Raw genomic sequence first — 26,408 nt, 5'->3', positions numbered from 1 at the left:
TGAACTCAAACCTCCCACCTCAGTCTCCCACGTAGCTGTCACTATGTAGCTGCCAGAATATCTACTGGCTTCTTAGCAAAAGGTTTCCATTTTATTTAACTTGTATGTGTACACTTTTTCAGAAATGAGTTTTATTATAATTGAATTTAAACAAAGATGGTAAATAATGAAAAGTAGTCTTGTACATAATTAAACTTTTAAATTGCAGATCATAATAGAAGACTATAACAATAACTATCATTTGACAAGTACAAGGCATTATAAACACTATATCCATTAATGTATTTAATTCACATAATTCTGAGACATAGCGCCTATTTTATACCAACTTTACAGATGATAAAAGTAAGTCTGAGAGGAGGTTAAAATAACTTGCCTATTATCTCAAAATTAACATAAGGTCAGGTTCCAACACTTGTACTCTTAACTATAACATCTCATATCCAACTCAAAGAAATCAATTCCACATTCTGTAATACTCCTTAACACATTACAATCTTAATGTCATTCTAGCTAAACCTAAGATAACCAAATACAAATACCCAAATGAAGAAATAATTTTGTATTTAATTAGCATGGATGCAATCAATGAGAACAGATAAAGACTTCATTCAAATAACTAGAATTTAAAAGTTCTCCTTCCCCATTTTCAAAATACAAGGACAACAAATCATGGGAATAAGACAGAGTTGGGGAAAACCACATGGTTTTGGTTACATTTAATTTGGAGCTTAGGCTAGCATGTTTGTGGATGAGAATTTTAAGTTCACCTTTACTAATTCACTCCCCACACCTACTTCCTAGGAAAATAGGGATGAGCTATCAATAATGCTAGGCCCCTAAATATTAGCTACTACACTTTGCAAATAGAATGACCAGAGTGTAAAGAAGCCAACCAGCTAACCTTAGAATGATCTACTATTTTGTAGGTTCAAGAGATAAATGCACCATGGTTTTACTTAAACTACCATTACTGTGTATCTTCAAAGCTATAAAATTAGATGATGAGTACAGCCAACAGTATTACAAACTGTATATAAAAGCATACAAAAATTTCAGTTCACGTTTAAATATGATAAAGCATCAAACACCATACTACCACACACATCTTTAAAAAAAAAAAAAGGCTTCCAAAACAAACTCATGAGAGCTCTTTTTAAAAATCAATCAACAGAACAAAATTCTCCTACAATCATGAATTTGGAGGAAGTTTTCTTGATTCAACAAAAACAAATGGTCGCTGCACACAAAGTGCCAATTAAAATAAAGTACAGGAAGTACACGGTTGAACCTCACACTTGTTAAAACAAAATTTAATCTGTTCTTTCCAAAGTACATCTTTATCTCAACCCAATCCTGGAAACTCAACCACGAATACTCTTTACTTAGCAGGAAAGGAAAGTCAACTCTCAGTCTTTCTCTATAAGAACTATCATATTTTTAGCAAGTTTCAATCTAATGTTACTTGTATATTTTAAGAAAAGAATAGACTGAGACTGGAGATAACCAACAGGAAGAACATTCAAGCCTACCAGTTAAAAAGCAGAGAAAAGAGAGAACACACAGCCATTTACTAAGGGAAACTGATTACTAGAGATCATTCACAATAAAAATCACAGTGTATTCAAATTAATTATATAAGAACAACGACGGCCCTTTATATTCGAATTACTAACTCATTAGATCAGAGATTTCCATGTTATTTTAACAAAAATTGGCTTAATATTTTGCTATTTTAAACATAGTATGAGAGAAACAGAGTAAGCATGACATTTCAAAACCGACAGCATAAATTACTTGTGAAATTCAAGACCAACAACAAAATGGAGGGAAACTGTAACATCTGATAGAAGAGATTTACATCTCTAATGTATAAAGAGCTCTTACAATGAATTTTAAAAATAGCCCAATAGGAAATGAGCAAAGGACATAAAATAACACTAATGACCAATAAACATAAAAGAGAAGTCTACAACACCATCAAATTTAAATGAAGTTTTTTGCCTGTGAAATTACAAAAATATTAAAGATTTTTATAGCTCAGTGTTTTCAAGACTGTAGAAAAACCAGTCCCTATTAGTTGGAATATAATTTGTGCTACATTTCTGAAAAGTTGTCTGTCAATTATAAAAAATTCAATTGTCTATTCTTGCCCCAGAAACCATTTTGACAGAAATTTACACTGAAAAAAATCACTTAAGTGGAAAAAGAAGCAGGCATAAGGTTAAACGATGTTTTATCTCCTCCTCTCCATATTACCAGTGGCCTATTTTTCACCCTAGAGTAAACTCAGTCAACTTACCCTTCTCATATTGCCTTATGTAATTTATATTATTCTATGCAAATTACTTGAGCTCTCAAACTTCCATTTCCCAAAACAGAAAAAATAATATCTCCCAAAGAACTGTTGACGTAACTAAATGATATGATAAAATATAAAACATTTAATTTATAAAATAATTATTTAGGTTTACCTATTATCTGGAACAAATACGGAAAATCATCATTCATATAAATAAAATCAAGTTTCTACCTGTCTGCAATTACGTTTCAAGAAACCCCCAATGGATTTTCACATAATCTGGAGGACATGTTTGAGAAGCTAACAGGAAGAAGTTTCTGTGAGGAAGAAGGCAACAAATTAATACTGGTGGAGGAGGAGGCCTGAACATCTCAAAGAAAAGGTAGATATCCTCAGAGCAGCTACAGAACCACGTTTCCAGAGGACAATTTTAGTACAGCCTGATCCAGAGTGATTAGCCAGGGATACTTAATTAACAACAGTTAACAATTTCCAAGCAAAGTTTGAAATTTGACCAACACCATTTATTACCTACTACCAATAATAGTCACCACTTCTGTGCCACGCAACACGTCCCATTTAGTCCTCAAAACAACCTTACTTACTAGGTACCACATTCTCATTTTGCAAATGAAGAAACAAAAAGGTTTACTAAGTTGAAGACACAAAGATAATCAGTGAAGCAACACAAATTCAATCCTGACTGCCTCGCATCTACCTCTAAACCCTAAAGCCTTAACCACTATCCAATATTGCCGTGTTATTATCATTCCCGCTGTTTGTTCTTTGAGAAATTAAAATTCTCCAAGAGGCTCTGAGTAAGCTATAAACAGGAACCACACATGGGTGCCTTCCCCATACCCCGAACTTGGACTCCAATAACTGTGTCGGTTTCCATAGGAAAACATATCTCTAAGCCTAAAAGCTCTCCTAAACTTGGCTTAGGCTGAGATGGCACACATTCCCTCCTCCATCTTGACAAGCGGAGGTGAATGAATGTTTAGTGATTTCAGAGCATAATAGTTCTGAGGGCATTAATTTGGAATTCTCGCCACAATTTTCCAGAAACATTACTGAACAATACTCAATGGGTAAAAGGTAATGATGTGGCTTACTGGAAATCTAAATACCAAGTAAAACATTATTTCTTTGAGAACATACATAAAGAACCTTAAAACAATCATTTTGCAGATTAAATTTAGATGACAATCACCTTTAAAATTTTAGTTTTCAATGTCTTCTCCATTTTCTCCTTTTATTTTTTCTGACATCAATACTTGATTCAATATGCAAAAAAGGCCTAGCTTAACCATCAGAAGGATTAAGATTTACATTCCAAATTGTCTATGCTATACTCAGATTAATTTCTCCAAATTTACTTTATCTTTCTCTATAAAAGGACTCTACCGTAAATATGCTCTAGTCTTTGTTATTCCATATTTTCTTGCCTAGAATAGGAATAATGTAAAAATCATTTTTCAAAGAAAGACTTTAGAATAGAAATGCTATAAGAAAACTTTTAAATGTCAAGTTAATCAGAAAACATAAAATATTTATCATCAGTAAGTTTTGTAACAGAGAGAGATGGGTGCTCTTAAGATAAACAACAGTGCAAAAGGGAGACCCAAGCTAGGTTCAAACAAAGAAGAAAGCAGAGAAAAGTACTGCTGGTCAATTTTTCTCTCAAGCGGAATAATCCAGAACTGTACCTCTAGCAACCACATCTCCTCAAAAATAAGCTATCAGCAGATGAACCAGCCAGCTCCCTTTGGTCCCACTTCCCTAGTCCTAACAAAAAGCTTTAAAAGCAAGAACAGAAGAAATAAACATGATACTTCAAAAGTCTTTGCCTCCTAACCCCAAAGAATTTAACTTGTTATTAAAACTTAAAAAAAATTTACAGAAGTGAAAATCTGTTATCTCAGTATTAAAAATATAATACAAATATCCACGTAAAACCGCATATTGACTGAAACAACATACTAAAGTAAACCAAAGAAATATGAACGATGGGTATCCGACCCTTTTTTGCTTTAATAAATGGAAGAAGTAGGGGGAAGCTGAATAAAAATGTGACTAGGTGAATAAAAAAAGATGAAGAAGGGCAATAGCCCAGAAAGATATAAAAGGAGAAAGCCATGCATGCTAGACACAAATTTGAAAGATTTCTCATTTTGCCTAGGATTTGCCTCAATCATACATGGTTGCCCTACATAAACACTTCTACCTTAGCAAGAATCATCAGCAAGATATCATAGCACTGAATCACATCATTCATGAATATCTGTATTCCAATATCTAACTCTGTTGTAAAGATACTTTGCTCCCAAATAATTTCTCATCGGAAATTTTAATGCTTGTCTAGATCACATTTGTGATTCACAGTGACTCTCAAAACTACTTCTTTTCATAACAGTGGTCAAATTTAATTTTATCTATCTTGCTATTAAGGTTTACTCATGTAATAATCTCTTGTATATTAACTCCTACTTTTAACAAACCTCAAATAATGGTTACTTTTTCTGTCTATAAAATTAGGCATTCCTAACGTGACAAATAAAAGAAAATCAGTGTTTCTCAAACATCAAAAAAGATTACTCTTTAAAAAATCTCCTATAAATCGTGGTCCTATAATTTTGTAAAACAAAGATAAATTATTAGAAAAATGATTCCATATTTGAATGTCACAGTATTATCAAATTGTTATAGAAGTCTCTAGACATTTATTTTCAGTGTTTATCTCCTAACAGACAATTCACAGACTAGCACTGGTCCCATGACACATTATGAGTAGTACTGCCCTAAGGCGTACATTCTCACCACACAACTCTTCAGGAAGTTTCTCACATAGTTAACAACAATTATACAGCACAGATATATGGCTGTGACCCTTCTGTACTTTGTTTTGTTTTGGGTTTTTTTTTTGACACAGGGTTTTGCTCTGTCACACAGTGCATTAGAGTGATCACGGCTCACTGCAGCCTCCACCTCCTGGGCTCAAGTCATCCTCCCACCTCTCATCCTCCCAAGTAGCTGCAACTACAGGCATTCACCACCACTCCTGGCTAATGTTTTTGGCTTTTAGTAGAGACCAGGTCTCAATACATTGCCCAGGCTAGTCTCGAACTCCTGACCTCAAGTGATTCTCGAGCCTCAGCCTCCCAAAGTGCTGGGATTACAGGCATGAGCCATCGTAACAGACTGTACTATTTTTGACATCCCACATTTTCCTTGAAGTTCCTAAAGATACTAAGGGCCCTCAGCCATATTTCTTAGTTTATCTATGATTCTCAGAATGAAGAAGAATTAGAGTTTACTAAAGCTCCTACCTCTATCACCTGTAAGCAAGCATACCTTTTGCCTAGGTATCTTTGCCTCTATACATTCCTCATCCACAAAAAACCCAATTCAAAACATCTTTTCTCCATAAATTCTTCAGGATCTAGAGAATTCTTTGCTACCTAGCAATCATCAAATATTTAAATTGGCACTAATTAATATGCTGCTGAGTAAATGTTTCCTTGTAGGTTCATGTATTGCATCTCCAATTAGATTTAAGGGGAAAAAAAAATTCAGTCCTTCATTTTCAATTTGTCCACATAGCATATAGTAAAACTGCCTACTACAAAAATACCTGACTATTCTGACCCCAGTAAATCACATAATCCCACAGGCAAAAGTTAGCGTATCTGGCTCAGAGACTGGCCCAACTGAGATTTTCAGAAAATAATTTACCTCACTAGCTATGAAATAGTGGTAAGCACAGTCTAACTATTTGTTCTCCTATATCATTGTAAAACAAAATACCACTAAGTAATCATGCTAGCCTGCTGAGATCAATTTGGAATTACAATATTCATATAATTTTGAGTTACTTCCACTAAAATTACTTCATTAAACATTTTTTCATATGCCTTTAATTCACTATGTGTAATATGTCATACTCCTATGCCAAGAGTATTTCTAATGTAAAGAGATTTTGAGATTTGAAACCTTCTCAACTCAACCATTAACAATTTTAAAATATATGCGACCTGTACCCACATAGATTCTAACTATATTGCTCACTACTGGAAAAACTCTCTATGTTCCTAGATTACACATCATTTTAAATATAAATGGCAAGAAAATACAGTCCTTCAAGCTATATGAATATATGAACCACAAATATCTAGGTAGAAACCGACATATGGATGCTTTCAATTTAGACAGACATTAAGTTTTAGAGATGAAGGACACCACAGCAACTATGGTAATGATGAGGTGATGCTCTTCATTTCACAGATGGGATGATTACAGCCTACAAAGTTGGCCATAGGTCACAAAATGGGAGATCCAGGGCCTCAAATATCACAGTAGAGTGCTCATTTTTCTATATTAGTCTGCCTCCATTGGATATATTCTAATATCTCTCCAAATATTTAGGTCACATTTCTAGTAACATTATTTTCAAATTTCTGGTAACATTTCTAGTAACATTTTATTGTATTAAAATAAATTATAAAAAGAATAGGTACTATATATTCTCAATTTCTAATAATTTTTATTATTTTCTCAAAAGTAAATGTCAGGAGCTCCAAATCATATATTTCCACTTTAAGACACATCCCACTAACCTCTTATATTAGAAATACTTTTAAATATTAATTTGTCATTCTAGTTTTACTTTCTACTCATAACGTCTGAAAGGCTAGTTATTAACTGATTTTTTTTTTTTTTTTTTTTTTTTGTCTGAGACAGGGTCTCAACTCTGTTGTCCAGACTGGAGTGCAGTGGCATGATCTTCGCTCACTGCAGCCTCAACCGCCCAGGCTCAAACGACTCTCCCACCTCAGCTGCGACTACAGGTGTGTACCACCACACCTGACTAATTTTTTTTATTTTTATAAGAGATGGGGTCTTGGTATGTTATACATACTGGTCTCAAACTCCTGGGCTCATGCAATTCTCCCACCTTGGCCTCACAAAGTGTTGGCATTATAGGACTGAGCCACCTTGCCCAGCCAAGTTAACTGATTATTTTATAAATGAGAAAAAGTCATTAGGGAAACACCTAAGAAAATTTAAAGACTTTCTGTTTTCCTGTAAAAAGCTCCAGATAACTTGATTTCCAGGTTGTATTTGCTTTTCAGCATTTTACTGCTTGCTTCCACATTGTTAGGCTTTGTCTACTGTCCTGGGTCTGTTTCTGTCCAACTCTATTATTACACTGCTAACATATGGATTTAGAAACCAAATATTCCAGTTTATAAGAAAAGTATGTAAAGCAAGAGTAAATTTATCCATGATAAGAGCCTATGAGGAAATCCATTAAATTAAACCCACAGATTTTAGTCTATCAATTCTAGTTGCTAAAAAGCATTTTGTAATTACCTTCTCGTTCTCATCCATGTCTCAAAATGGAAATAACATTAGGTACATGAGGTTTTAATATAATTTATATCAGTCCTCATAACTTTTCTTTCTCTTAAGAAAATCTAGTTTTTCTGAATTTTTTAAACCACTTTATTGAGGTCTGATTGACATGTAAAACGCTATACATATTTAATGTATTCAACTCAATGAGTCTGGGGATAACTATACACTGTGAAGCCAACACCACCACAGTCTTCTTGAATTTCATTTTATACTATCTGCTGATCAGATCCTTCTTAAAAGTATCTTAAGTTCATATCAGTTATTCTAAAATTAATATTCATGAGATAGATTGAAATATTTTATCTTCATTTCTGAGCTTTAGTTAATTATATATTTATTACTCTCATTAAATTTTGGGTCTTTCTTCCATTACTTAGGAAACAATGTTATAACTTTATAATAACTTCCACCAAGATTTACAACCTCTTTAACATCTTTAGCTGTTACTGATCCTAACCAAAAAAGACTATCTTCTCTAGATGATTATTAGTATTAACAAGATTCTCATTAAGACTCAAAGGCATCAAATTATTCAACTTGTCACAACATCAGTCCTTATAAAATACTTCAAAAATCCATACATGGTCTATCAACCTAAATTCCATATAAAATTAAATTTCTAATGTGAAGAGATTTTCAACTTTTTAAATTGTTGGGCCAATTATGAAATGTTGAAAATTTTAAGTTTGCCTTGTAATGAGGAGTAAATTAGGGAAGAATTTTTGAAATTTAGATAAAGCCATCAAAAAATAAAGTTTAAACTGATTAATATGCTTACAATGGGTCACATTAACAGCAACTGTAACATTAAATTAGATGTTATCTTAAGAACAGAATACATTGAGATAAATAAACTGAACAAAAATAAGCAGGATTTCATCCCTTCACACAAAATCTCCATTCCATGCAGAGATCAAATAAATTTCCACATATAAAAAGATAAAGAAAAAGGATAAACAAAAGGCAGGAAAAACACTAAAGCCCCATAAAAGGCTCTCCCTCCACTTACAAAAACATTGACACTACATAGGTAACAATGCCAACATCACTTCTAAATTCCATTTAGTTTAATTCAAGTTTCAATTTCACCTACCTTTCGTCTCTGAGAGATGTTGAGGGCACCAAAGTCATTAAACAAGGATGAAGCAGGTGATGTTAGAGGATCTGAAAGGTAAGTTACATAAGTTTCCACACATAAAACTTGGGTAACCCACAAATCTAATAACTGTTTAACTTGACAATGCCTATAAAATAAAAATCAAATGACACAATAATTAAACTTAGTACCTAACACACAGTTATGTTCAAATATTTTCTGAGCAAATAAAACACAAACTGGTGAACCAATTTGCTCAAATATTCAAAAGCTATATGGATCAGGATAGATCTATTTGACTAGAACCAAAAGAAAAATCAAATAGAGAAAAAAACCTCTTAACCATACTATTGTGAGTGTGTTTATGAAGGCAGTAAGTTGACCTAAAGTAAATAAAGGTTTATAATCTTGAGACCAAATCTTGGGAAGGCTAAAAAGGAGGGTGAGGGGTGGCGGCAGTGTCAACCACAGACTCTGAGAGATCCTGTCTTGGATTTCAACACATCAGCAAGGCTTTAAAACCATTTACTCTACAAACTATTCCATATTTTAAAGTCTACCACCAGATATTTGATATTATTACTAAAAAGATAAAGTAAAATATTAAGTTATTAAAGACAGAAATAATAAATTTTTCAAAATTTGTTTATTTCAAACATGAAATCCAAAGATTTGTTCAAAATTCCACTACTCTGTAGAAAGAAGTTACAAATAAAATTACACATCTTAATTATTTCTCACTTTACAAATGAAAAGAGTCTCTGAAAAGGCATGCATGATATACTTAAATATTTATCTTCATTTCTGAGCTTTAATTTTTTATTTATTAATCTCATTACATGTTCTGCTAAATCCTAAAAAACATATTAAATGCCCTTACATAAAGGAACCTTAAATCTCTTCACAATGTAGTACATATAGACTGCTGCTTCATTTCTCTGCCTTCTTCTTCCTGGTTTTTCAGACTTACCTTCATTAAAATTAACATGAATTTAATATTAAATAACTAATAGTGCAAAGAGCAAGATGTTAATAAAATAGCATGACAAAATTTTTGTATATAACTTATACACTTTTCTTTTTTTTAATAATAGAGACATGGTCTTGCTATATTGCCCAAGTTCGTTTCAAACTCCTGGGCTCAGTCAGTCCTCCCACCTGAGCCTCCCAAAGTGCTGGGATTACAGGCATGAGCCACCACACCTGGCCTGGAATCTAAATCTCAATAGTTAGATCTGGGTGGGAAGATAATAATTTTTATTTTCTTCTTTATACCCGTTTACAATTTTCAAAATTTCTACAATGGTTGTATATTACTTTTAGAGTAAGAAATATATACACAGACACACACAAGCAAAACGGATCAGGTCTTACCATGGCCTGAATATGGCTTGGCACTGTCATTTAGAAGGCTTGGGGAGCTGCTACTATTAGTCATTCTCTGAAAAACAAAATATTTATTTATAACATCACTGAGGAATACAGAAATAAAAGTATCCAACCAATTAAGCCTGGCTCTCTTTGCTTCTTCCCCTCCAATCTACTGTTCACATTACTGACAATCTAATCTTCCTGTAAATGTTACTGCTTGGATTACAACTATGTAAAAACCACCACATGAAATGAAAATTGTACTCACTACCCAGGTATTTTAAAGCCAAAGCTACCGACCTGTTTTGAATTGTACTTCCATAACTCATTAGCCTGGGCAAAACACATAACTAAGTTTCCTTGTCTGTAAAACATAAATTCCAATATCCACTGAAGAGGGTATCCGCTGACTATGAATAAAACGAGTAAATGCTCTAATACCCTTTCTCAATTTGTACTACCATTCATACACCTTATAGAGCTTATAAAATTAGGTATTTTCTGTTGTGTAAACACGTTCTATGCTTTCTAGACTCACTCCATAGCCTGTATGGTCTCTCCATCCCGTAAGGCCCTTCATCCCATGCCCACAAATCCTTGTCTCATATATAACATCTAACTCAACGCCTTAAAAATTATAAGTTAAGAATTTCTAGCTCTGGCTTTAATTCTAGAGTCCTGAATCTGTTTACTCAACTTCTTATTTAATGTCTGCATAATCTTAAAAGAGAAGAAAAAAGCTAAGTTCCTGAGGTAATTTTAATACAAAAATATATATTAAAAAGTATCTGAAATTGTGGCTCGCAGGCAGTTAAAAGAAGGTATAACTATACATTAAACTAGTTATATTGTTCATAAAACATAACCATTTCTATATATGGCTGTGCATGTTTCTTTATAAACAACCTTAGAGTGCATATCTACACGAAATAAGTTAAAATAATTCAAAAAAGCATTGGTTTCATACAGACCCTTAAAATCAGTCCAACTTGAAGCATAAACACTAGGCCTGGAGTGGTGGCTCATGCCTGTAATCCCAACGTGTAATACCTCCTTTGGGAGGCCACAGCATGAGGATCACTTGAGACCAGGAGTTTGATACTAGCCTGGGCAACGCAGACCTCATCTCTGCTAAAATTATTTTTATTAGCCAGGCATGGTGGCACACACCTGTAGTCCTACCTACTCAGGAGGCTGAGGCAAGAGAGGAGTATCACTTGTGCCTAGAAGGTTGAAGCTGCAGTGGGCCATGATTGCGCCACTGCACTTCAGCCTGGGGGACACAGCAAGACCCTGTCTCCAGAGACAGAGAGGGAGAGAAATGTAAAGATGAATTTCTCTTGTGTTTAAATATCCTATTGTAATAATGGAGAAAACCATCCAGTAGTACATCACAGAAACTAGAAAGGACAATACATTGCCTTTACTATTATGGCAGTTCTCCAATTAAAAACACTAGAATACTTTCCAATTCCAATTCTACAAAATTGTGCAATACTAATCAACAAAAACTAATCTAAACACAAATCTCCTAAGCATTGCATGCAGTCATATGATAAAGGGGAAAAAAAGAGCCAAAAAGAACAAAGTGGGGTTAAAAAAAATTCAAAGACATTTTTAATGTAAAATGCCCCAAGTACTATGACTTTAAATTTAACATTTTAAGCATTAAACAAAATAAAGCTAGCACTATGCTTCTATATGCAAAGAATATTCCTGAGAGGATACACAGGAAACTTGTAACCAGTAATGGTAGCTACCTCTAGGAAGGTTAACTGGAAAAGTGATGAGTAGTGACGGGAGGGAGGCCCTTTTGTAACTTAACTTTTATAATACATATATAATCTGCTCAAAACATAATTTTAAAATTGCTATCACTACCAAGTTTAACTAACATACATACAAAACACACAAGTGAAATTAGTCTCTAACTACCCTCTACATACTCCCGTCACTCTTGCCCCTAACCCTACCAAACCCCCACTTACAAAAGCTCTCATTAACTCCAACCCCATGGGAGATAGTTTACCTACATCTCACCCATCTCACTGCCTCCTAAAATCTCACCTCCCACTCAACAAATGTAGGAATAAACGAAGACTCTGTATGTCCTCTGGCCCTAGAATAAAATTCATAGTGCAATATGAATTTATACTAAGGATACCTGCATCAGGGGATATTTTGTTTCTACAGGGCTTCCAAATCCATTGACTCCAATAAAGCTGGTGCTAAAATAGGAATCTGTGAGACTTGTATCAGTTAAAGCACCTCCATCCATTCCTGGAACTGAAAGAGAAGGAAAATTCAAGTATTTAAAATTATTTCAGAGGATGAAACACTGATTTCACTTCTGTGTTCCTAAATAAGTTGTAAAGTCTCAAATCTGTCACACTTATTTTTATTTACCAGTTCATAACAGGTAGGATCAAATAAAATTGGGTTGGCTCCAGAAATATGTTAAACAGTGCTCAAGCTGACTAATTATTTCCCACAGAAATAATTTATTTTCTATGAGTCACCAAACAGCCCCCAGGCACAATATGATTAAGTTTCTACCACTTGCATTTCTAGTTTCCTCATCAAGTTTTCTTTCTTCAACTTAGTAAAAGGACAACAATTTCTCCTGTGAATCACTGGATGGTAAACAGAAGCAATTTTCTCAAGACTGTTTCTCAAAACACATCTTTTGAAACAAACCAGCAGACTCACACTAACTCAAAATTCAGGGGGAAAAAAATCTGCAGAGGTAGCAATAGGATGGAATTCAGCAATACTGATAGTTCTCTTTAGAGTTTAGGGTAGGATGATATTGAAGGATTGTAGAACTATTAGGGCAATCAACAGGACACTGCGTCTTAGATGTTACTTCCTAGTAAGTGTTTAGCATACAGCTATTTTCTAATCTGCTAGTTTAACAACAAGATGGGCTGCAAGTAGGCTTACTCTTCTCCAGGCAGTCATTGAGAAACCCCCTTCAACCTCAGTAAGAAGCAAACTACAAAAATGTGGATAGAAGGGATGTTGGGTCTCTTTGGAAAACAATCTGAGGTAATTTTTATTTTCTTCTTAGTTTTTAAAATTTATTTCCCAAAACATCCATAACGAAAATGTACGCATTTATAATTACAAAAAGTTTATTTTAATGGTTCATATCTTTTGGTGATTACAACTTCAGCATATGGCTGAAGAATATCATCAGAAACACCTAAATATTTACATATAAAAAGTTCATCTTTAACAACAAATTTGAAACAATGTGAAATGGGAAAAAAAGAGAACTATTTATTATCTGAAGAATGCAAACCCTTTTAATATCAGGCCCAGAGAGGTATTAAAATGAGACAGCAGTCACAGCCTACTCCCCACTTTGAGCTATGTGCTCATCTCTTGAAATTGCCTGCTATTGCCGTAAGTAGCTATAGATTAACCTAATAATGCCACATTGGACACTGTAACCATCACCCTACAGCTTAACAATGTATAGCTGAATCAATGTTATTTCTGTAAGCCAATGAGAATTCCTGACACACTTTCACTCCCTGTCCCCCTATTTTACCTTTAAAAATCCACTACTGCTAATCAGAAGATATATTGAGGGCAACTTGAATCTATGCTCCTGGGTTGCAATCCTCAAGTCTGGCCCAAATAAACTCTCTACTTTTCTTTTGTTTTTGTAGAGATGAGATTTTGTTATGATCCTCAGGCTGGTCTCGAACTCCTGCCCTCAAGTGATCCTCTCATCTCGGCCTCTGTAAGTGTTGGGATTACAGGGCCACTATGCCTGGCTGACTCTCTATTTATATTAATTTTGCCTCAGCTTCTTCCTTGTAGGTTAACATGCGTAATAACAGAAGAATGATTAAGTAAATCCATAGAAAAACTACTATGAAATAATTCAAAGTCATGGTAACTAATGTCCAGGATATGTTTAAAATATTTCAGCAAAATAGAACTAAAATAGGAGGACAGACAAGACTGGGAAAATATCAATCATTGTTGAAGCTGGGTGACAGGGATGACACTATCCCTCTCTACTTTTATCAAAGTTTAAAATTTTCCATAATAAACTGTTATAGAAAATGATAATAAAGACTAAATAATTTTTTTTTTTTTTTGAGACAGAGTCTCGCTCTGTCACCCAGGCTGGAATGCAGTGGTGTGATCTTGGCTCACTGCAAGCTCCGCCCCCTGGGTTCACACCATTCTCCTGCCTCAGCCTCCCAAATAGCTGGGAATACAGGCGCCCGCCACTACACCCAGCTAATTTTTTGTATATTTAGCAGAGTCGGGGTTTCACCGTTGTTAGCCAGGATGGTCTTGATCTCCTGACCTCGTGATCCACCTGCCTCGGCCTCCCAAAGTGCTGGGATTACAGGCGTGAGCCACCGTGCCCAGCCAAGACTAAATAATTGTATGTGTCTGTGACACTGTGAAAGAAATACATATTTCTTTTGCCTTCATCTATAGTTCCTGGCACAGAGCTCCTAAAAAAACTTGTTTCCTAAGTGATAGGCGCTAGGAGCATCTTTCGTTCAAATATTTGGTGCTGGGAGCATCTTTGGTTCAAATATTTGGTGCTGGGAGCATCTTTGGTTCAAATATTTGGTCTCTGACCTCAGTTCCTAACACAGACCTCCTAAATCCCTTGGAATTTCCGGGGGGATAGGAGTAGCGTTTGTTCTAATGAGGTGACTTTTGTTAGGTACCTAGATGGGAGCTGTTCACCAGAAAGACCAAGCCCTGATTACAAGTTTGGAACTTTCAGCCCTACTCAACCATCTTCCAGTGAGGAGAGAGGGGCTACAGGCTGAGTTAATAATTTCCCTTGCCTTCGAGATGAAGCGTCCATAAAAATCCCTCAACTGTGGGGTTCAGGGAGTTTGTGGGTCAGTGAACACATTTATGAGCCAGGAGGGTGGCACACCCCAACTCCACAGAGAAAAAAGATCCTTGTTCTATCTACCTTTTCATCTGACTGTTCATCTGTATCCTTTGTAATAAACCAGTCAAGCAAGTGTTTCCCTGAGTTCCATGAGCCATCATGGCAAATTATCAAACCTGAGGAGGGGTCATGGGAACTCCCAATTTGTAGCCAAGTCGGATAGAAGTGTGGATAATCTGAGGACCCGCTACATGTCACTGGTATCTGAAGTGGAGAGCAGTCTTGCGTGACTGAGCTCTTAACCTCTGGAGTCTGCACTAACTCCAAGTAGTGTCATAATTGAATTGTAGGACACCCATGTAGTAACCAGAGAACTGGAGAATTGGCTGGTGTGGGAAAAAAACTCCACACTTCTGGTGTCAAAAGTGTTGTGTGAGAGTGTAGTAGAGAGAAAACAGGAGCAAGTTTTGTTCCTTTCTAGTGTAATAACCATTTACAATGTGAAGTGAAAGGGGAACACATTTTTATTTGAGAGTAATGATGTGTGCTTACACATACACAGAAAAAAATGAATAAATATGTCAAAATGTTAACAATTTTGGGTCATGTGGTTGGTTAAAAGGAAGACGTTCAGCCAGGCGCGGTGACTCACGCCTGTAATCCCAGCACTTTGGGAGGCCAAGGCAGGCGGATCGCCTGAGGTCGGGAGTTTGAGACCAGCCTGACCAACATGGAGAAACCTCATCTCTGCTAAAAATACAAAATTAGCCAGGCATGGTGGCGCATGCCTGTAGTCCCAGCTACTCAGGAGGCTGAGGCAGGAGAATCACTTGAACCTGGGAGGCAGAGGTTGTGGTGAGCCAAGATCTCACTATTACACTCCAGCCTGGGCAACAAGAGCAAAACTCCATCTCAAAAAAAATGAAAAAATAAATAAAGACGTTCCTCATTTATCTTATGACTTTCTTTACAATGTAGTTATTTTCACAATAATGATGATGATGATGATGATGACAGAGCAATCCATAAGGGGAGAGGTTCCTCCATTCCTTAAGGCATCTACTCTTCACATTTTCCTAATAAAATAGAATGGTTACTCCAAAATAGAGTACAATTCTAGAGTAAAATTGTTTTCTAATATAGCATTTTGATTTTAAATGCTTTTCACTTCAAAGGCTTTTATTATGTTTATTAATTTCAAATCCAATTTTCTCTTTTCACATTTTGTACAAGCCAATAGAACAGTTATTGAACATGCCAAGAATTCAAATATCTATGGTCAATGTCTTGTCTTAATAGAATTTTTAAGTTCCTCGAAAGCAAGGTCCACTGCACATAAGCAAAATGAAATATTGGTAAAATTAATGAATATTAAACTGTTGTCAGAGGACAATAAAACCATCTTATAAAGTTCCCACCTTTTAATAACACCTTATCATTAAGAAATAGAATTTGTCCCAATAAACACACAAATTTCTGGTAGTGATTTTCACTATATTAACACTGATATATATATTCCTTTCAGATACACAACTTTGATAGAAGACGACTTATGCTCCCTAGCAGAGGAAACACCTGACTGGACTTAACCAAAACAGGGGTAGGTGGCAAGGGAGTGCTGATATAGCCAGTAATCAATGGTTAAAATTATTATTATTATTATTTTGAGACGGAGTTTTGCTCTGTCGCCCAGGCTAGAGTGCAGTGGTGTGATCTCAGCTCACTGCAACCTCTGCCTCCCGGGTTCAAGCGACTTTCCTGCCTCAGCCTCCCAAGTAGCTGGGATTACAGCCGCCCGTCACCACGCCCAGCTAATTTTTGTATTTTTAGTAGAGATGGGGTTTCACCATCTTGGCCAGGCTGGTCTCAAACTCCTGACCTCATGATCCACCCGTCTCAGCCTCCCAAAGTGCTGGGATTACAGGCGTGAGCCACTGCGCCGGCCTAAAATTATTATTTTTTGAAGTAAACATTCCACACACAATATACTTACATTTGACTTTTCTTGTTTTGGAAGGGAGAAAAGAGAAATAGATACTTGGAGTGCAGTTAGCAAAAATCACTAACCAATGATACATTATTCCATCCTATACAGATCATAAATATATTAATTTTTTTTAATTACCAAGAACAGGCACATATCCAACCTACTTCACCAGGTGTTCAAAGAGAAAATACAGCCGGGCATGGTGGCTTACGCCTGTAATCCCAACACTTTGGGAGGCCAAGGTGGGCAGATTACCTGAGCTCAGGAGTTCATCTGAGACCAGCCTGGCCAACATGGTGAAACCCTGTCTCTACTAAAAATACAAGAATTAGCTGGGCGTGGTGGTGGGCACCTGTAATCCCAGCTACTTGGGAGGCTGAGGCAAGAGACTCACTTGAACCCGGGAGGCGGAGGTTGCAGTGAGCCAAGATTGCACCACTGCACTTCAGCCTGGGCAACAAGAGCGAGACTCCATCTCAAAAAATAAAAATAAAAACAAAAAAAGATGAGAAAATGCATGTAGAACACTTTTAAATTTAAATTACTTAAGTGTAAGATATGTGAGTGACCTTAATTACCAAGAATAAATCATCAAGAATTTTTCAGTCCTTCAATCTTTTATTTTTGCAAGCTACTTTAAGTAAATCTTACACTGTTTCCACGGACTAATAGTTTGTGATTCACTTTTTTTTTTTTTTTTTTTTTTTTTTGAGACGGAGTCTCACTCTGTCGCCCAGGCTGGAGTAGTGGCGTGATCTCGGCTCACTGCAAGCTCCGCCTCCCGGGTTCACGCCATTCTCCTGCCTCAGCCTCCAGAGTAGCTGAGACTACAGGTGCCTGCCACCACACCCAGATAATTTTTTGTATTTTTAATAGAGACGGGGTTTCACCATGTTAGCCAGGATGGCCTTGATCTCCTGACCTCATGATCCACCCGCCTCGGCCTCCCAAAGTGGTGGGATTACAGGCGTGAGCCACTGCACCTAGCCACAATACACTTTTTTTTTTTTTAAGAGAGTCTCGCTCTGTTGCTGAGGCTGGAATGCAGTGGCACGATCTCAGCTCACTGCAACCTCCGCCTCCCGGGTTCAAGCAATTCTCCTGCCTCAGCCTCCCAAGTAACTGGGATTACAGGCATGTGCCTCCAGGCCTGGCTAATTTTTGTATTTTTAGTAGAGACAAAGTTTCACCATGTTGGCCAGGCTGGTCTCAAACTGCTGGCCTCAAGTGATCGACTCGCCTCGGCCTTCCAAACTGCTGGGATTATAGGCTTGAGCCACTGTGCCCAGGCTGCAATTCCCTTTTCCATAAAAGCTCTATTGCTATCTGTATTAAAGGTTTATTATTACTTCCCTAATCTGAAACCAAAAACGCTCCAGAATCTGAAACTTTTTGAGTGCCAATGATGCTCAAAGGAAATGCTCACTGGAAGATTTTCAATTTTTGATTTTTTCAGGTTAGGGATGTTCAACAAGTAGGTATAATGCAAATAATTCCCAAATCCAAAAATATTTGAAATCCAAAACACTTCTTGCCCCAAGCATTTCAAATAAGATATACTCAACCTGTAGAACTATTACATCTCTGTGTGCTATGGTCTCAATGTGTCTCCCAAAATTGATATATTGAAACTTAATCCACAATGTGATATTACTGAAGTGGGACCTTTAGAAGGTGATTAAGTCACAAGGACAGAGTCCTCATGAATGGCATTAATGCCTGTATGTAGAAAAGAGGTGTAAGGTAAGGCAAACTTTCAAGGGATAAACTAGGATATTTGACAGGATAAATCACTCAGCAAAGTGTTGAGGATGCTATATTGCTTCTCTTAATTGCTTATAGTAATATGTGAGAAATGAATTAAAGATTTTTTTGTTGTTTTTTTGTTTCGTTTTTTGAAGCAGGGTCTCACTCAGTCACCCAGGCTGGAGTGCGGTGGCGCAATCTAAGCTCACTGCAACCTCGGACTCCTGGGTTCAAGGAATCCTCTCACCTCAGGCCCCCAAATAGGTGGGACTACAGGAATGAGCCACCACACCCAGCTAATTTTTTTTTTTTTTTTTTTTTCTTGTAGAGACAGGGTTTCACCATATTGCCCAACCTGGTCTTGAACTCTGGAGCCCGAGTGATCCGCCTGCCTCAGTCTCCCAAAGTGCTAGGATTACAGGCATGAGCCACCTCACCTGGCCTAAAGATCAAATTTACAATCAAAAGGGAAGCAGGACTTAAAAATTTGGGAAATTCTCAGCCTGGCTAGGTTGTAAAGATTAAAAATGGGTATTGGGCCAGGCGCAACGGCTCACACCTATAATCCCAACACTTTAGGAGGCCGACGTGGGCGGATCACCTGAGGTCAGGAGTTTGAGACCAACCCGGCCAACATGGTTGAAACCCCATCTCTACTAAAAATACAAACATCAGCCAGACGGAGGCTGAGGCAGGAGAATCGCTTGAACCCAGGAAGTGGAGGTTGCAGCTAGCTGAGATTGTGCCACTGCACTCTAGCCTGGGCAACAGAGACTCTGTCTCGAAATAAAAAAAGGGGGTGTGGTATTGGAAGAGTACCACAAGCATGACCAAGCAACCTTTTGATAAGGAGATTGACCAGCCTGGGCAATATAGTGAGGCCCCATCTCTTAAAAAAAAAAAGAAAAAAAAATTAAGATAAAAAAAAAATAAAATAAAAAGGTAAAGAGATTCATACAGATACAAGGAAGCAGCTGATATTCATCAAGACGATGGAAGAATGAACCCAAAGACATTTCAGATTTGCTTCAAGGCTGCTACTCCCCACCACAGGCCCACAATGGCAGAGCCTTGAGTACAAAACTGTTTTCTAGGGAGAGGCCCAGTTGCCCAGGGTTGCCTCACATCTCTGCTCCCCTTATTCCCAAGCAAGACTCCCTGACTACCTCCACTGTGGCTCAAGTGCGGCCAGGTGCAGCTCAGGCCTCCACTGTGGAGGGCAAAAGTGGGCACAAGGGGTAAACCTTGGTGATGCCCACATGGTGCTAACTCTTCAGAAGTGCAGTACACTCAGAGGCATGGCTATCCCCACCTAGATTTCAAAGGATTCCTCAGAAAGCCTCAGGGGCTAGACAGAGAACTGCCAAAGGGGCAGGCTGCAGCAGAGAGCTTTTACCAGGGTTATGTCTAGTGAAGTTGTGAAGGCGAGGCTGCCCCCAGAGACCTCAGAACTGTGCAGCCACCAGCATGCAACACCAGCCTAGGAGAGCCAGAAGCACCAGACTCCAACCTGTGAGAGTTGCATTAAGGGTTGCCCCAGATAAAGCCATAAGGGCGTGGTTCCCTGAAGCCTTCAGGACCCACCCCCAGTCCCAGTGTGTCCAGAAGGCAAGAAAAGGAGTTAAACAAGATTATTCTCAGGCATCCAGATTTAATGTTGTTTGCCTTGCTGGGTTTTGGGCTTTCCTGGGATCTGCTATCCCTTTCTTCTTTCCAATTTCTCCCTTTCTGAATGGAGATATCTATCCTGTGTCTGTCCTACCACTGTATTTTAGAAAAGCGTAACTTGTCTGATTTCACAGGCTCATAGCTGGAGAGCAATTTGCCTTAGGATGAATACCTTGAGTCTCATCCATACCTAATTTAGACAAGACTCTGGACTTCGGACTTTTGAATTGGTGCTGGAAGACTTTTGAGACTACTGGGATAGAATTAATGTTTTTTGCATGTGACAAAGACAAGGATTTAAGGGATAGGGGCAGAATGCTATGGTCTGAATGTCCCCCCGACCCCCTGCGAAATTCATGTGTTGAAACTTATCAATGTGATAGTATTAAGAATTGGGGCCTTTAGATGGTGATTAAGTCATGAGGGTGGAGCATGCCATGATGCTAATGGAATTAGCACCCTTATGAAGCACAAGGAAACTGTTAGACTCTTCCACCATGTGAGCAGGTGGCAACAAGGCACCATCTTGAAACACAGACAGCAGCCCTCATCAGACACCAAACCAACCAACACCTTGATCTTGGACTTCCCAGCCTCCAGAACTCTGAGAAATAAATTTCTGTTGTATAAAAATTACCCAGTCTCCAATATTTTGTTAAGAGCTGCAGAAATGAACTAAGACACTATAGAATAATAACAAATTGAACAATCATTATAGATGTGAATCTACATCTGAATAACAACTGTGGCAAGGTTGATATTCTTTTTATTTTATGGTTAAGCAAACTGAATCAGAGATTATAGCTTACCCAAAGTCACAACACTAGTAAATGGTACACCTGGGACATAAAAGTGATCTTGCTACTATACTAAACAGTCTTTCAGATTTTTAAAAGAAATGAGGCCAGGCATGGTGGCTCATGTCTGTAATCCCAGCACTTTGTGGGAGGCTAAGGTGGTATTATCACTTGAGCCCAGGAATCCAGGACCACCCTGAGCAACACAGCAAGACCCCCATCTCTACAAAAAAAAAAAAAAAAAAAAAAAAAAAAAAAAAGGGATATACAAGTATAAATCAAGAGACAAAATCTCAAACTTTGGACCAAAGGATCCTACACCTAATGAATCAGAACTTCGGCTGGGCGCACTAGCTCATGCCTGTAATCCCAGCACTTTGGGATGCCAAGGCAGGAGGATCACGAGGTCAGGAGTTCGAGACCAGCCTGACCAACATGGTGAAACCCCGTCTCTACTAAAAATACAAAAATTAGCCAGACGTGGTGGTGCATGCCTGTAGTCCCAGCTACTCAGGAGGCTGAGGCAGGAGAATCACTTGAACCTGAGAGGCAGAGGTTGCAGTTAGCTGAGATTGCGCCACTGCACTCCAGCCTGGCAACAGAGTGAGATTCGGTCTAAAAAAAATAAGAAGAACTTCTCCATCTGTCAGCAGTTACCCCACAACTATTAACAGTTAATGTACACAATAATAACCTACTTTTAAAAAAAATCCAATCCTGAAGCTTAATTTTCTTCTTCAGACCCCTCTTAATGAATTGAGTCTAATTCTCCAAAACATCATACTAGAGCAGTGTTACTCAAAAGGTCATCTATGGTCAAGAAACTTGGAAAATTCTGGGGGAAAATGAGTAAAAACAAGTAAACCCATTTCTTTACTGTACAACTTCCCAGGATGTGTGTATACAATGTGAACTGTGATAATCCAAAAAGAAGTCAGAGTACTTCCCAAATTTACTTGACTAGGGAACCCTTTCTACATGGAGCCTTCAGAGACTAGAGTTCCATCATAGAAGACATTTTCCAAAAAGTACCCAGCTACAAGTGCTGAGTAGGGCATTACAGAGAAGATGCTGGCGATGCTCACGCTAAAGGATGAAATCCAAACTTCTTAGTTTGACATTAGCATATCCTCAACAATTTGTTCTCAACTATCATGCTAATACTTCCTAAAAGGTGCTGAGTTTGAGTCTCGGTTCTGCCATTTACTGGCCACAAAGTCTTGGGCAAAATGCTTGTAAGATGCAGATTATGCCATCAATTATAAAATGAAAATCATACCATCTACCAAGAAAACTTCAATTAAGAGTTATGAAAAACAATATCTTAAAGTTATTTAAAAAAACTGTACAACTCTATACAGTTATTAAAAATAACTGAATTGTACTTATAATAGGTGAATTTAATAGCATGTAAATTACATTTCAATAAAGGTTTTGTTTTGTTTTGTTTTTGAGACAGCTCTGTTGCCCAGGCTGGAATGCAGTGCCACAATCTCAACTCACTGCAATCTCTGCCTCCCAGGCTGAGGAAATCCTCCCACCTCAGCCTCCCGAGTAGCTGGGACTACAGGCGCACACCACTATGCCTGGCCAATAAAACTTTTTGTTTAATTAGTAGAGGAAAAGGGGGATTATTCAGTAAATGGACTTAAGACAACTGAGTATCCATCTAGGGAAAAAACTGAATACCTTACACCAATATTTACAAAAGATTAAAGATCATGGTGTAAAGTAATAAAAGTATATACATCTACTGTAAGATCTTTACAAGAATCGTATAATGATTCAACTTTCTCCTCCAGTTACAATGATATACTCATTATATGCTTAAAATCTCCCACACTTTACCATCTGGAGTACAATCAATTTCTAATGCACATACTCAAGACTCAGGTATGATGAGAAAGAAAAAATACTTGGAGTTACACATTGAGTTTGAATCCTACTTGTGCCATTTACATACTATATGAGCATGAGCAAGTAACTGTAAATTTCATTTCTTTATCTGAAAAAAGAGGTTAAACACCATCTCACTCATAGGGTTGTGGTGTAGAATCAAGTGAAATAATCTATGTAAAGTGCCTCGCATGTTTTCTAACAGGTCATCATAAACATTATTTTTTAATTTGCCCTTCTCTAGAAAGTATTCCCCAATTATTCCAAGCTGTTATAACTTTTACCTCTTAAGATACTATTTATATCATTCATTTGACAAGAAAAACTTCCTTTTGACTTTTTATTGCTGTCTTCAACTACAGTATTTAAGCCTTTAAATTTTCACATATTTCTGTACTATCTACCAATGTAAATTATCTGATCTTTGTTTTGTTTTGAATTTATTTTTTATTATTTTTTGTAGAGACAGGGTCTCATTATGTTGCCCAGGCTGGTCTCAAACTCCTGGGCTTAGGAAGTTGAGGCTGCAGTGAGCTGTCATCATACCACTGCATTACAGTCTGGGTGACAGAGCGAGATGCTGTCTCAAAAAGAAAACTTCCTGGGCTCAAGTGATCCTCCTGCCTTGGTCTCCCACAATGCTGAGTTTACAGGTGCAAGCCACTGCATTCGGCCTTAAATTATCTGTAACTACACTGTATGTATCTGTAATTATGCACACCTTTCACTTTTTGGTATTCCTTAATCTAATAGCACATTTTTGTTAGGTTTTTTTTTTTTAAGCTTGGTGGCAAGTTGTTATTTTTGAGAAAAAAGTCCCCCTCTGTTGCCCAGGCTGGAATGCAGTGGCATAATCAGCTCACTGCAGCCTCAAACTCCTGAATTCAAGCAATCCTCCCTCCTTGGCCCCTCAAAGTACTGGGACTACAGGCATGAGTTACTGAGCCCAGCCTAGCACATTTGTACAAACATTTATTTTCAATTAAATGCTTTTTTTTTTTTTTCAAGGCAGAGTCTCACTCTGTTGCCCAGGCTGGAGTGCAGTGGCGTGATCTCAGCTCACTGCAACCTCCACCTCCCGGGTTCTACAGGTGTGCACCACCACGTCCATCTAACTTTTTGTATTTTTAGTAGAGGTAGGGTTTCGCCATGTTGCCCAGGCTGGTCTCAAACTCGTGAGCTCATGCAATCCACCTGCCTTGGCCTCCCAAAGTGCTGGGATTACAGGCATGAGCCACGGCGCCCGGCTGATTGCCTCTACTTTTCCAATGAGGAAACTGAGACCTCAGAGATGCCAGATGACAGTATAGTGGGTGCAGGCCCAAGAAACAGGGGCTCCTCTACCCCTCAGCAGATACTCACACCATCCTTTTCCTTATCGGATTGTGGAATGAGCATAGACTTTTAACAGATACTGACCATGAGGTCTGTTTCAGCCAGTTGCCAACTGCTAACCTTCAACAGTATACTTAAGTCTCAGTTTCTTCCTCTGTAACACTAAAACAGTAGCCATCTACTTTCCAAGGTTGTTGTGATAATTCAGTATACTGGCATGCCCAGTCGATATTAGGTGCCAAATCCACTTATTTATTTGCAAAAAGTAGCCTGCTTTTTCTGATGAAACACTAATATGCTCTTTGTAATAGCGTGTGTTAGGAAAAACTTTCCATGTAGGTTTTTCTCTTTTTAATTTTAAAATAAATGATAAAAAGGTAGGCTGGAATATTTTACATATCTGTTATAAAACCCACAGAAGCTGTCTGTAAGAGAAGACTCAAATCCAAAGCAGGTAGACAAGACATATTGTCTGTTTGAAGAGCTGGAATTCCCTCAAAAGTTCACAAACTAAGGAAAAAGTCAAACTGTCAGAAAACAGCAATTAATGACTATACACACTGTGCTTCCTGCCCTTATGATAAAGCTTCTGTGGAGACAGTCATGAAGATAACAAGTTCAAATTCTCAATTCTCTACCTAACTCCGAAGCTCCATAAGGCATTTCAGGTTATTATCTCATTTGTTTAACCACACAACTGTTAGAAGTTCAACTAAAGCTTCTGTGGAGACAGTCATGAAGATAACAAGTTCAAATTCTCAATTCTCTACCTAACTCCGAAGCTCCATAAGGCATTTCAGGTTATTATCTCATTTGTTTAACCACACAACTGTTAGGAGTTCAACTGTCCCCCCCAACTCCCATCACATTCCTATACTGAAGTCTTAATCCCCTGCACCTTGGAATGTGACCTCATTTGAATATAGAGTCATTGCAGATATAATTAAAGATGAAGTCATTAGGGCAGTCCTAATCTAGTATGACTGGTGACATTATAAAAAAGGGAAATTTGAACACAGATGCACACAAAGGGAAAACATCAAGTAAAGATGAAAGGAGTGATTGGGAAGATGTTTCTACAAGCCAAGAAATGTCCAAGATTGTCAGCAAACCAAAAGCTAAGGGGAAAGACATGGAATAGATTATCTTCCACAGCCCTCAGAAGAAGGCAATCCAGCCAACACCTTAATCTTAGACTTTCAGCCTCCAAACCTGAGACAATAAATTTGTTGTGTAAGCTCCCCGCCCCCGAAAACATACAATAGAGCCACATAATAAAAGATTAAATATAGATTAAACTAAAAATACAGGTTAATAAAAATATTTCAAACATTAAGCTCAGACATTTTGAAACAGCCAAGATAAAAAAAGAGAAAACGGAAGTTTAAAAATTGCTTGCTTAGTAAAATAACAAATACCAATTTGTTTGAGCAAAACCATTTTTCCTAGTACTAAACTCTTCAAAGAAATTATTACAAGGATTTTTCCATAAAGAACATTGAACACCATGACATCTTCAAGACAACTCAAAGATTTCTTGAAACACTTTTTGTATTTATTCTCAATAGAAGTACAGAAAAGAATATTATGCCACAACTAAAGTGAGGTAATTCCATAAAGAACTAATGATATAGCTCAAGTACTAACTTTCCAGCAATCTAAATAGATCAATCTCTCCCTCTTAAACTCTCATCCATTTGCTGTGAAACATTCAGCCCTAGTTCTGATAAATGAGACAGCTAAAATAATGCCAACTGTTACTTATTGACAGGTTTATATGCACAATCCCAACAGTTCTTTAAGATATATGTGGTTATTTCTCATTTTAGTGACAGTGTCAGAGTTGAGATTTAAAGCCTTGTCTTATTTCAAACATTTCAAAAATCACTACACTACATTCATCTCACTCA

General features: G+C 37.3%; 1 protein-coding gene across 6 annotated transcripts in view; it reads right to left on the bottom strand.

Moving 5' to 3' along the window:
• PAN3 (poly(A) specific ribonuclease subunit PAN3) overlaps positions 1 to 26,408 on the bottom strand; it is a 157,202-nt gene that overhangs the window by 107,953 nt on the left and 22,841 nt on the right. For all 6 annotated transcript variants that reach the window (XR_010123533.1, XM_054446516.2, XM_054446518.2 and 3 more), the window contains exons 2-4: positions 12,352 to 12,473; positions 10,191 to 10,257; positions 8,814 to 8,884 (exon numbers count right to left, since the gene is read on the bottom strand). Coding sequence is in view for 5 of the 6 variants with exons in the window: in XM_054446516.2 (XP_054302491.1) it covers positions 8,814 to 8,884; positions 10,191 to 10,257; positions 12,352 to 12,473 (260 nt within the window). In the remaining variant the exon portion in view is untranslated. The remainder of the gene's footprint in view (positions 1 to 8,813; positions 8,885 to 10,190; positions 10,258 to 12,351; positions 12,474 to 26,408) is intronic.

Source organism: Pongo pygmaeus, chromosome 14 (genome assembly GCF_028885625.2).
Source record: "Pongo pygmaeus isolate AG05252 chromosome 14, NHGRI_mPonPyg2-v2.0_pri, whole genome shotgun sequence".
Taxonomy (NCBI): domain Eukaryota; kingdom Metazoa; phylum Chordata; class Mammalia; order Primates; family Hominidae; genus Pongo; species Pongo pygmaeus.
The sequence above is the reverse complement of the archived record's forward strand: the minus strand, read 5'-3'. Positions and strand labels throughout refer to the sequence as shown.